Source organism: Melozone crissalis, unplaced genomic scaffold (genome assembly GCF_028551555.1).
Source record: "Melozone crissalis strain CALT ecotype California unplaced genomic scaffold, PUWL_Pcris_2 ptg000006l_1, whole genome shotgun sequence".
Lineage (NCBI taxonomy): Eukaryota > Metazoa > Chordata > Aves > Passeriformes > Passerellidae > Melozone > Melozone crissalis.
The window spans coordinates 53,720,647-53,733,569 of record NW_026535784.1 but is presented as its reverse complement, the minus strand read 5'-3'; the positions used below and the strand labels follow the sequence as shown (position 1 = coordinate 53,733,569).

At 41.4% G+C, this 12,923-nt stretch overlaps 1 protein-coding gene across 1 annotated transcript in view; it reads left to right on the top strand.

Annotated features, from left to right (window-relative positions):
• Nucleotides 1–251: 251 nt before the first annotated feature.
• Nucleotides 252–12,923, top strand: part of LRBA (LPS responsive beige-like anchor protein) — a 368,370-nt gene continuing 355,698 nt past the window's right edge. Inside the window, exon 1 of the mRNA XM_054293253.1 lies at nucleotides 252–651. Coding sequence (XP_054149228.1) covers nucleotides 433–651 — 219 coding nt within the window. The 5' untranslated portion in view covers nucleotides 252–432. The remainder of the gene's footprint in view (nucleotides 652–12,923) is intronic.

The following is a 12,923-nucleotide window of genomic DNA, read 5'->3' as shown; positions in this document are numbered from 1 at the left end:
AAAGCAGATTAAAGCCTTGAGGTGGGGGCTCGAAGCGCGGCGGGTCCGGGAGCACTTCCGCGGTGAGAGGCGCGAGCGCTCCCAGGGCGGCTCCCGCCGGGAGCGGGGCAGGGGCCGGGACGTGCGGGCTGTGGGCAGCGCCTGACGGAGCGCGGGCTGAAACACACTCGGGCTGTCCTTCAGGGCTGCCGACACCTGCCCGGGGGCAGCGCTCTGACAGACGCCTCCTGCCGAGGAGAGAGCCGCGATTTCCAGGGCGCGTCCTCCCCGGCCGCCCGACGCCCTCCCCCGCCGGACGCCGATTTCCCCGGGACCCGGAGCCCAAGGGAAGGAAGCAGAGGCCGCCGCTCACCTTCCCGGCTGGGCAGCGCTTCCCGGAGCGGCGAGCGTGTGGAGCTGGCGCTGGACGCCGTAGCCTGCGGTGAACTGGCCATGGCGAGTGAAGGCAAACAAGTTGTTCAGCCAACAGGTGATGATGGAGGAGGAGGAGCGGGAAGAGAAGGAAATGCTGCTGAAGGGGGAAGCGTGCTGCAGCCTTTGAATCCAGGAGTCCCCATCCGAGGCATTAAGATGAAATTTGCTGTGCTGACAGGACTGGTGGAAGTTGGTGAAGTGTCCAACAGAGATATAGTCGACACTGTGTTTAACCTGGTAAGTTGATTGCCTGAAGAAGGGGAGAAAACAGCACGGGTGTGCAGAAGAATCTGCAGGGTTTTTGATGCTGTTTTTCTGTTAATATTTTTTTACATGTTTACACTTTCACCATGCTGGATTTCAACCATATTCTTTTTACTTACCTGAAAAGCTGGGAAAAAAGCATATGAGCCTCTTCATAGACACTCTTATACTTGAATCGGCTGTAAGCATCCTCCTCCTTCGTTTTCCTCAGAGAAACTGTTGCTTTATTTAGAATTGAGAAACGTATTGTTATGTTTAAACATTTAACACGTGTACTCAACAAGAAAGTTGTGTTAATTTAGTAACTCAAACTGTCATCAAAAACCGCACACTGTTTTAAGTCAAAGCAGTTTTCCAAAGATGTTTACATCCCTTCTTGCTTCCCGTTGGCTTTGGAAGTAGGTGGAACTTTCATGTTCCATGTGCAGGGGGTGAGGGTGTCAGGGAGTAGTTCATTCAAACGTGTTTCACACAGGCTGCTTTTTGGGAAGAGCAGAATATGGTTTCAGTGTCCTTTTTTAAATTAATGAATGAGGGACTCAACTGCTATTTTTGGAATGCTGTGTGGCTGTATTTAATATTTCATAACAGATCTCACGAAAGATTGAGGACACAACTTTCCTTGTTGAAGCTACAAATTTAATATATACCACTGAACTTTTTGGGCCAATTGCTTTAAATTCCCCAATTTTAAGCAAGTAGACTAGTAAGTAATGTTTCCTTGATGCAGGAGATCAAATATTAGGAGAAAAACCCTCAAGTTTACAAAGATACTCTGCTATTACCAGAGGTCTTAAAACATCTTTAAAAACAATTGTTGTCCCTCCTTCTTCCTTTGAGTGAGCAGCTCTGACTCTAAAACAATGTGGTTTCTGACAGACCAGGAAGTGAGAGCATTTAATAATTTAAAGCTCAGTAAGAAAAGGTGAGGCAGAAGTCATACTGGTTTTTTATGCTGTTTTCATACTGCTTTTTTATGCTGTTTGCATTTCAGTCATTTTGGTTTTGATGTTCTTTGCTACATGCAAGTTTCAGTGGTCACTAAATATTTGTGTGCAGCGCCTGTTTCATGTTTTTCAGTGTTATCTTCTTGGGTTATGATAAATATTTGTTTTGGAATATTTTTGCATTAACAGTGTAGTGCCCTAGATTGTTTGGATGAAAATCTCAATACAGGGGAATGGCAGTAGTGACAAAAATAAAGTGCAGATCAGAGGTTTCATGGATTCCTAAAGTATGAGGAAGTGATTAAAGGTACTTGTAGTCCACTTGACAATGTCCTGGACTAAACAGAGTGCTCACATATATAGACATGATGTTCAAAAGGAAATTCTGGTGAATAATTTAGAATTTAGGACACTTGTGTGAGGGGAAGTTGTTCATGAACATGTTAAATTTTATTTTGTTTCTAGTGTAGCCTATTGAGTGGTGTGCTGGAGGTGTATTTTGTGGCAGCAGTGGAAAGAGGTTCAGCAGAATAATTAAAAATGTAAAAACTCCTTGATTCATGTGATTCCTCTTTTGTTCCATTTTGGAGAAAAGAGGACCAAAAACTTGAGCATGATTTAGAGTACACTTGATTTTAGATTAAGACAATTTGACCCGTGGACTGCATTTTCTTGGATCTTCATTTCCCAGATAGACAGGGGAGATATTCTGGCATTGGAAATTTTTGAAACTGTGTTCTCACTTTTTCTAGAAGTGAAACAGCAACCCTGCCCTCTCTGCGAAGATTCCTCAACCGTTTCAGCACACCTGCCTGCATGTGGGAGGCTGAAGGTCATGCTTGTGCCCACATTGTTTTATTAGCTGTTGGGTGTCATGACACAGCCAACAGTTTGTAGTAAGGACACTTTACCTGGATATGTGAGAACAAAATCCAAATTTTGGAGCCATACCAAAAACAGTAGGCCCCTTGGTTTCTTTGAGACCGAGGGAAACATCAGCTAGCTGGCAAACCAGGTATTTTGGAAGGTACTGAAATGCATGAAAAAATCAAACCAGCCAACAAACTTATATTTTTGTTACAGAAAGCCATTATTTTGTAGATTTTTTTAAAATAAAAACTGTGAGGCTGACTTTTTGATGTAGCTTTTTGGGATATGAGGGTTATGAAGTCTCTCTTCAAAGCAATGCTCATTCATCTGTCACAGAGTTCTGCCTCTGTGAATTTGTTACCTGTGACCATTTTGTCAATTAATACCTCTGAAATCACACTGACCAGAATTTAGATGTGTCAAGTACTGGTTAGCAGTGGTGTGCTTGGTTTCCTCTGTGTGGGTGCACAGAAGATCTGTAACTTTTACCTGCAGAGGTGACTCTCAGCTCTGGCTTTTCTGGCACATTGTTTCCCAATGGCTCTGGGAGCGTGTTTCCGTGGGTGTGAGCAGGGTGAGCAGGGGCTGTGACACTCACACCCTGATCTGCTCTTGCCTGATGGGGTTTAGCCCTGTGTCCCCTCCTGTCTGGTGTCATTCTCTGTGGTGACTCACAGGCATGGGAGCAGGGATCTGTGAGCCTGCTTCTCATGATTTGGAAAGAGGACACCTGCTCTGTCTGGGGTTTTATTTGGTCACTAGTTTGAGGCATCTTTAGACCAGAGTGCAAGGAGGGATGAGCAAATCTGGGTGAAAAGGTGGCTTAATATATTTATTCTTTCTAGCACAACCACACTCAAATGTGAAGAGATTATTTTTAAAACAGGAATGTTAGGTGCCCTAATTTGAATTTCTTGAGAAAACATGTTGCTCTTAGTTATGCCCTTCCAACTTGCTATAGCATAAGGAGGTTATCAAGAGAAGACCAAAGTGCTTGATGTTCCTCATCTTTAAGAGATGATCACATTCTATATGTGAAAGACTCAGGAGGTCAAAAATCTAAAATGCACAGTAATTGATCTGCTGCTTCCTAAAGAAATGTAAGCCTCTGTAGCTCTGATTACTCGAGCAAATAAGTTGTTCACTTCAGCGGTGTTGGATCTTGGAGAGCCACCTCTGACGTTTCCTCTGTCCAGCAGAGAAACAAAGTGCTTAAGGAGCTCACTTCTAGCATCAAAACTCTACTAGTCTCATGTTGTTGTCTTTGGAAATTTTACTCCTAGAAACATACAAGCTCATCTGCTTTGTTTTGGTCAGTTTCTCAATGAACTCAGCTTCCCAGCCCATGTTGAAAATTTCTTTGTGTATTTCAGCACCTCTTAGAAGTGAAGAGGGAAACAGGAGCTTTCAAGAAACTGATTATTCTGTGGACAACTTTGAAAGCATGTTCTTGTTCAAGTGTTAATCTGTTCTGATACTTTTTTAGACAGAGCAAGCTAAACTATGGATATATATTCCTCATGCATTGTGAATTTTATTTTTAATTGACTTTGGGCAGCAATAACTCCTTTAATTGCCTTTGCATACTAATCAGGTGAATTCCTGTTCGTTACCTCCTAATATTTGCCCCCTTAGTTTATTAAAATAAAAAAGCCTTCTGGTTGGAGAAGTTGATAGAATGAAAAAATAAATTAATTACAGTGGAATCTGTTACTAACTTAAAATAGTTGTAAGCCAGTTTTGTTTAAAAAAGCTTTAGTGCTTCAAACTGTTTTATTGATTATAGTATAGATTGTTACTTGACTTGGCTCAATTTTTCCCCTCAGTCTGTGTTGCAAAGACTTTTTTTTTTTTTAGTTTCTCTTTGGTGAAGATAATGCACAGTTGTTTCTGATTCTATTCAGGGATTGTGAGATCCTCACCAAGAGTGACAAAGTGCAAATGAGAAAGAAACACAAGTTTTTATCACCTTTGGAGGAAAAATAATGGGTTCTGAGGAGCAGAGGCTTAAATTGCTTTGTAAATTTAATTTGTCAGCTCTTTCACTTCTGCCAGACAAACTAAAACCACAAACAAAATCAAACTAACTTTAAAAAGTTCTTACAATTATTTTCCTGCTGATACATCACGTTTCTAATTTGGATGGTTTGGGCACACTAATGCAACTAGAACCCTGTAACTCATAATGGTTTTAATGAAGTCTGAATTCCCCTTTTCTCATCTCTTGTCACAGACTTACTTTGCATGTATCACGTTGTAGAAACCCCACAAAGTTAATGCTGATAGAATTAAATGTATTGCAGTGGTAAAAATCCACCATAAATGTCTTTAGAACAATGCATTCCTTTCATTACATTACTGTATGTTTTTAGAGACTTTATTTTCTACATAAACCTATCAATGCTGATGACAAGGGAGAGTAACCAAGTAGTTCCTAGAATATCACTGGGTGTTGTGTGTTTCCTGGTAGATGCAGTGTTCCTTAGCAGCTCCCCAGTAAATGCCCCTCTGGCTACAGTTATCCTAGTTCAGTCACTTCTGTCCACTTTAAGTGCAGATGATAAGGTAAGTCTGTGGCTTCAGCTGGGTCAGGCTTGTAGGGTTTTTAAAAAAAATCATAGTAAATGGATCAGTCAGCTGTGTTAGAGGTCATGCATGGTTTTTACTTATTGAAGTCATGCATATTGGGGTTTTTTCAGGTGTTGATGCAACTTGGACCTTACTTTGTACTTAGTGGAAATATTACTCTATGTAGTACCTGCAGGAACTGAGGGAAATTTTGTGGTTGGCTGAGAACGGTGTGGAATGTAGTGAGGTGGTAATGGCAGTCTTTAATTAGGCATGCAACAATGATGAAGAAAAATGTCCAGGCTCTGAAGAGGAGCTGGTTTGTACTTTGGCTGTAGTATCAAGTCACTTCTGTAACTGCAACTTAAAGCACAATGTAGGACAACAAAATATTGAGGACAAAATTTCAAAGACTGCATGGGAAAGTGTTCAGTTTTGCTTACTCCTCTGCTAAGTTGCCAGACTTTTATAGCTTTATGTGTCCAATATGAGATTTCAAGTGTCTCTGAAAGCCTAAAACATGCTTTGTGTTTTACAGCAGTGTTGGCATCCTTTACTGACATTAATAGACTCTGTACAAACATAAAGCCAAAACAGCAAAGCTGAGCTGTGCATTTGTTTATATCTTGTCTCAAGAATGCAAAAAATTTGACAATTTTTAATTAGCAGTTTGTTCTACAAGGAAGCCTGGTCAAAATGTGTTTATAGCATGGCTCAGAACTCCCCTTTAGAGGGGAACACATCAGTTCAATGACAGATTTTTCTAGGTGGTGTCTGGTAACAGAGGAGAGGGAATCAGGTTTCCATTGCAGTTGCTTTGCTGTCTCTGGGAAGGGTTTTTTGCTGCTTCTGCCAGACAGTCCTGGGCTGGAGGGACCATGGGCCTGACCCAGCAGTGCAGAGGGCACAGAAACCTGGGGCCATATGGACTGGCTCAGGAAAAGCATCTGCGGATTAGGGAATAGAATGAAATTAGTCAAAAGCATCAGGGAAGCAGGTGGATGGCATGTCAAGGTTGCCACAAAGGCTGGATATTGCACAGTGATACAAAAATGGATAGTTATAAATGCATGTAAAATCAGCACACATTGGTTCACTCCTCTGATAATCTCTTTGAAGATGAGTGTGAGTGAAGAGAAGGCTTTTGAAGTTGCTGTATTGGCTGAGCATTGGAGGTTGAGGAAAATCAAAGATGAAGTATTTGCTCAATTCTTTTTTGAGGTAGTGTTGGTTTGGTACAGTGTTCAGTACTCTGGTTAGTCAGGTGTACATTCAAATGCTGAAGTTTGCTGGGAAGTCCCTGTCTTCTGAAAATCATCAAGCCTGATATTTTTTTTGGCATGTGTTATGGATTGAAGTCTGATGAAAGATAAAAATGAGCTTTGTCTGTGGTTTCATTGACTATCTGTATATTTGCTTTACCACCTCTTGGTGAACCTGTGCTTATTCTGAGCTGTCTCTCACTTGATGTGTTGCTCTGACCTTTTATTTTTGCTAGATAAGTTGGCAGCTTAAAGCACTGATAGCTTCTGTCTTCATGCGGTCATCAAGTTCTTTATGAGCCTTAAGGAGAAGCTTTAATCCATTGCACAGATGAAGTAAGCTCTGCTGTTTAGTCACTGGAATGTGAAATAGCTTCTTGCTACCTTTGGTGTTTCTGTCTTTTTCTGTTTTCTTTAAAAATCTCTTCTGTCAAATTCAGTCTTGCACGCATTAAATTTATGCATATCTTTTTAAAAACTTCTATTTATTTTAAATGGGTCAATTTGGCAAAAAGTTTTTGTTCATAATCACTAATTACAGTTAGCTAACTTTCTGCTGTTCAAGTGTCTTCCCCAGCCCCTGGAGGCCTTGCTGGCCTCTTCACAGCATTTTGCATAATGGTTTTTGGTATTAGCTTGACCTAATTACTAATGTCCTAATTTAGATTATGTTTCTGCTTTAACTAATTCTGGGTTTTTCTGGTGAACTCGATATCAGGCTAGATCATGTTACTGCCCATCCAAAAGCTAGTTTGGCCATTTTTATTTGGCTCTGGGAAACCCTGGAGCTTTGTGAGCTTTGGCTGTTTGCCAGGAGGCCGAGGGCTCCATGAATATGGTAACACAGGATCCTATTGCCACCTGCTTGGTGAGTGCTCTGCCTGGCCAGTGCAGACTGCAGTTTCCAGCATGCAGCACTCTGTGCTCAGGGCAGATAGCAATCGAGATGCATCCTTGCACAACTGCTGTCATCAGACTCACCAAGTGATGATACTGCAGGAGTTGCAATAGTACCTTTCCCTGAGCCACTGGGGGCTTTGTGCTGACACTGGGAGCCTGGAATAATTTGTGAGAGCTTGTGTTGCCACAGTGCTTTAGATTCCAGAGCTTCACAAATAGGCAGAAGTAGTTTCTAAATAGTAACTAATTTGTGGAGAAGAAAAATCTAATGCCCTCTGTTGTACTGGATTCCCCTAGTAGTAACTGGGGAGCAGGGAGCAGCCCAGGCATGATTTTCTTGTTAATAGCTGCCTTGAGAAGATATTTAAATGAGAATTGCTAGTGGGAATAGGATGTGCTCTGTTGCCTCCTGTAAATGTTCCATGAGTTTGAGCTGCAAGTCTCTTTACTGCAGCCTGCGTATGAATAGCTGATGTTTTTGTGTTCTGCATATATCTTGGAAAAAAAAATTGTATATGCATCAATGCAGAAAATTCAGATTATTTTTTGTGTGACTGAAAAGCTGGAATTGAATTGTTCAGGCAAAAACTCTTCTCCTTTGTTGATGCAACTGAAGAAATCAAGACCTGAAGAGCTTCTGGGTTATCTTTCCTTTGCAGTTGGAAATCAAAACCAGAGTAATGGTGTAGGACTCATCTGTTCTATGAAAGTGTGTTTTGTGTGTGTCAGCATTTCCCCTTTTTCCATCAGCAGTTGTTGTCTGAGGTGTGGACAGAAATTACTGAGATAAATTCACTAAATGGAGCCGATTCTATTTGCCCCACTTAGATACTCCAAATTTCTAGGTTTGTCCTGGACTAGCCCTGTAAAACAGTAACTGTGAGGATGCATGGGGTGACCTGTAGCTTATTTATTCTCTCTTTGGGAAGTCCTGAAATACAAGAGGCACCAGGAGGCAGCAGGTAAGATGCTAACTGCAGGAGGAGGGCAATTTCTGTAATAGAGAACCAGTAGCATTTCACAGTAAACTGGGAAATGTGTGATTATGGAGTCCAGGATGCTGAATGTTTGCCTGATAAACCCCTCACAGTGGTTCCTTTATCAAACTGTGTATGTTTGGGTGGGAATTGTACTAGCTGCTTTCCCACATGTGATTTGGCTGGGGGTAGGTAAGGAGTGAGATAAACCCTGTTGCTGTAGAACTGCTGAATAAAGGCTTTGCAGATCCTGCAACTTTTAAGTTTTAGTAATCTGTTATTAGGGAAGCTTCTAAGTTGTGCTGCTTGCACTTCCTGGGGTTAAAACAGTATTCCTAAAGACAATTGTTTTGTGTGTGATTATTAATGATCCAGGTGGACCTTGGAATCAATCAGTGCTTAAGAAAACCAACCAAAAACCACCATCACCAAAAAAAAACCCCAAAAAACCAAAACCACAATCCCCTTCCCCCCAAAACCCTCAAACCAACCTGAAAAACAACACAGCCCCCCTGCCCATCAAACCAAGCCCAAAAGTGTTTTATGTGGAATCATAGACTTCAGTTACAAAATATGGCCAGTGATACAGAAGTAGAATTGCTGATGAGCCTTATAACAATGCCATTGAGGGGAGGATAAGAACCAAATGACTAATGTAGTGAATGGTGCATGACTGTTAAATAAACAAATGGAAACTATTAGTCCAGTCAGCATCTGCCTCCTGCTAATGTTTTTGTTGAAACTAAGCATGTGATTTGTCTCTAGTTGTGGTTGTGAACTTGATTGAAAAGAACTTGCAAGCTTTTTTTTTCCTCCCTATATAATGGAAGCTTACTTATACTGTAGGATTTGCTTCCAGTGTGTAATTTAGGTGCCCTAGTGCCTGACTTTTAGCTATCTGATATGGAGTATAAAACTGAGTAACTGTGATTGCATTTTTTAGAATGTACTTTGAACCATCAAACATGAGATGGGAGATGTGTGTTTTTAATGTATTGCTGCTGTTATAGAATAGGAGAACACCTGAGATGCTGGGAATGGATATTTCAATTGGAATTGCAAAAGATTCTCTGTCCAATTTGTAATCTATAGCTAAAGGTCACCTTCTGAAGCTATCATGTCTTTATCACTTCAAATGTCCTTGTTTTAAATGGAGTAGCAGTGGTGCTCAACTGCACAGTAAAGTGCAGTGAAAGGAGTTCTCAGGATCAGTAAGTGTACCAATGGTTTCCCATCTTTATATAAATCAGTAGATGCCTATGAGGAAATTATTGCCATGTTTCCTTGCCCATTTCTGCCTTAAAAGTGAGGTCCCAGTCTTGTGCCACCCTAGATTATCCGCTGCCTAACCTCACACCAGGACACTGCTTTGTCCTTTCTGTGCCCCCTTGCCTCCTCTTCCATGACCTGGCACCTGCTGCCCTCACCCTTGGCTGCAGAAATGAGTCTGAGCACTCCCTGGAATCTGTGGCTGGCTGGGAATCTTCGAATGCCACTGTGTGCTGCAGTTGTTGTGGCTCAGCTGATTGGCAGGAGCATTGCCTTGGGGACATGTTTATTCCATGACTCATCTGAGACCGGGTGCTGAAGACTTGTGCCCTTGCTGTGTACTGCTTTTAAAGAGGAATCTGTTTGGCTCTTTGGGAGTTTTGCTGATTTGGTGAAGTCTCACCTGTGCAGGAAGTGAAAGCCATCCTGATTTCTCCCCTTAGCAGGAGGAGATTCAAATTGCCATTTGTCAGGATTGAGGATGCTGTGAGTGACTTGTAAAGGAGCACTTGTAACACCTCTGATGCAAATACTAGGCTCATACACAGCAAAAAATGCCAGATTAATGAGTTTGGGGAGAAGGTACAGAAAGAAACAAGTGTCAGACCTTTTGGTTGAGGTGTTTGAATAAGGTTTTCTAGTCACTCATACATGACAGGGAAGGTTTGGAGCTGGAAGACAGTGGGTTTCTTGCCTGCATGTTAGGACTTTAGTAAAGATTTCAGTAAAGAATCCTGACTTCATTCCTGGAAAGTGCATTATTTTCAGGTGAAGGGCTTTGTGCAGTGACTGAGATATCACTAGAGTTGTTCAGACATATTTCAAAAAGATAGAATTTAGATGACGGAAACTTGGGTTTCCTGCTTCACGATGGTGCTGTCATTTTTCAGGTAAGAGATATCCCTGCTTCCAACTGGATCATGAGGAAATTGAAAAAAATGTCATATAACACTTCTTAATACAAGTTAGTGTAGTGTATTGTCTACCTTCTCCTCCAAAAAAAAAGGCATGTGGCGAAAATAATTTTCACATTGTCAGATGATGTAGGTGACTGTAACAAGCAAACTTGTCAGTTCAGGCTTACCCTCAGCTGGGTTTTGTGTGTGCAAATTGAGAAACCTGGAGTACTGGATACAAAGTGGAAATGGGGGAAAAAGCACTGAAATTTTATTTGAGTGCTGAGTTAGTCTTGATGTCTTTGTTGCTGTTCTTTAAAGGTGGATGTGTCTGTAGGGATTCTTTAATTAGGTATGCAAGGAGTAGTTGGGATCTCTTTCATTCTAGACATATGAATAGAAGTCTAGAGGAGCAACCAAGCTGCCCAAAGAAATCATCATAAAATAACATCACCCATGAGCAGTTTAGTTTAATCACTGTAATTGTGCTGTTATAAGACTTGATTATAAACTATTTGTTTCAAATTCAAGCTTCTGGATTCAAATCCTGACTACCTAAATATCACGATCTTGTCACCATCAATCCTATTAGGAAAGTTGTGGCAGACTGGTGAAGTTTCCAGTGACTGGAAAAAGGAAAACATAACTCCCAGTGTTAAAAGAGGGAAAAAAAGGAAGAACCCAGGAGATTGCAGGCTGTTCAGTTTCACCTCTGTGCCTTACAGGATCATGGAACTGATACTCCTGGAAATTGTGCTATGGCAAAGAGTAAATAAGAAGGTGATTGGTGAGAGCCAGCAAGGGCAAATCAAAGGGCCTGACCAATTTGGTTGCCTTCACTGATGGGGGTTGCAGCACTGGTGGGTGAGGGAAGAACAGCTGATGTCATCTCTGGATTGTGCAAAGCATTTGGCACAACATCCTTGTCTATAAACTAGAGAGGCATGAATTTGATGGATGGGCCACCACAGGATAACAAATTGCCCAGAGAAGTTGTGGATGCCCCACCCCTGGAAGTGTTCAAGGTCAGGTTGGATGGGGCTTTGAGCAACCTGGTCTAGTGGAAGGTGTCCCTGCCCATGGCAGAGGGGATGGAACAAAATGATCTTTAAGGTCCTTTCCCACCCAAACCATTTGGTGATTTTGTAATTCTTTGTTCATCTCTGGGAAAACCCACTTTAAAGTAGACAAGAGTGCCAGAAATTTAAGCTTAATTTACGCATGGTGGCATGAGAGGGAAAGTTATTTCAGAGGCTTTTGGCTTGTGCCATCTCTGTCATGTATTGTTTAGTGGCTGTGTTTTAATTTCTTCTGTAGTGTGACAATATCCTGTAGCTATTGCTGACATGTGGGGTTTAATGAGTGTTTCATGCCTCATTCCTGCACTTGTAGCTGAATTCCAGTATCATCCTGAGCAGGATATTTCTGTGCTTTTCAGCTTAGTGATGCTGCATATTACTTACAATGGGACTGGTCAGACACAGGCTTAGTTACCATTTTGCACCATGCATGATACCTACTGTGCAGAATAGCTGTTTAGCTCTGAAATACATTTACAGTGGGTCTTCTGAGGGTTGGCAGTGCTTTTGAGTTCTGCAGCACTGAGTGATCTTGATGCTTCAATTTCCAGGTAAAGTAGGAACATGGGGGAAGGAGGTGAACAGCTTTAAATGCTCATTTATAGTCATTTTCCAGCTGGATGTTCAACTGCTCAGCTTCTAAGAGTCAGCTATAATATTTCCTATAGCTCTATTGCTCACATATATGAGGCTAGACTTGTAGTTAGAATTCTGTTTCTCAACTCTTAAGGAGTTTTGTTTACCAAGGATCCATCTAAATGGGTTTGTTTGCCTGTGACCTTACTGTGCAAATTGGAAAGAATGCTTGAATGCACATATGGATTCTTAAAGCAGGTATTGATCATTATAACAATGGGATCGATGCAGAGTAAAGGATTTCTCAGTAATTTGTGCAAAAAAAAGTGCAATTTTCTATATTAAAGGGTGCCTGAACCTCAGTCTTAATATTGAGAATTTTGAAGGCGAAGATGCCTTTGTTTAGGAAGGTTAATAATTTGGCCAAGAGGGGTTATTGCCCATTATGAGCCTGCATGCTAATTCTCTCTGGTTAAATTAACCATGGTGTCAAAGAAAACAGAATAATCAAATGTATGGATAGCAACTATAATTATGGAGTATTAGTTATGTGTGACTTAGTTGTGATCTCTGTAAGGCATTTCCATGTTCTGGTGCTGTGACCCTGTAAGGTATTTATAGAGTCAGATGTGTACTGGAAATGATGTTGAGATAATTGAGAAGTGGCTCTGAAGAGTCAGTAGTTCATACCTTAAGATTGCTCAGTGTCTTCTGTTTTAAGCAATCTTCAAGGATTTTCTCTGAAGTTCTACCCTTTTTTTGCAGGCACTATGTGATACTGTGCTCCAGAGACGTGTGAGTTCAGCCTTTGCTCACATAACAACAGATCTGCTAGCACAAACTCTCTCTGCACAGACAGTACTGACAGCAGGCAGGCTGAGATTAGATGTCAGGAATGTCT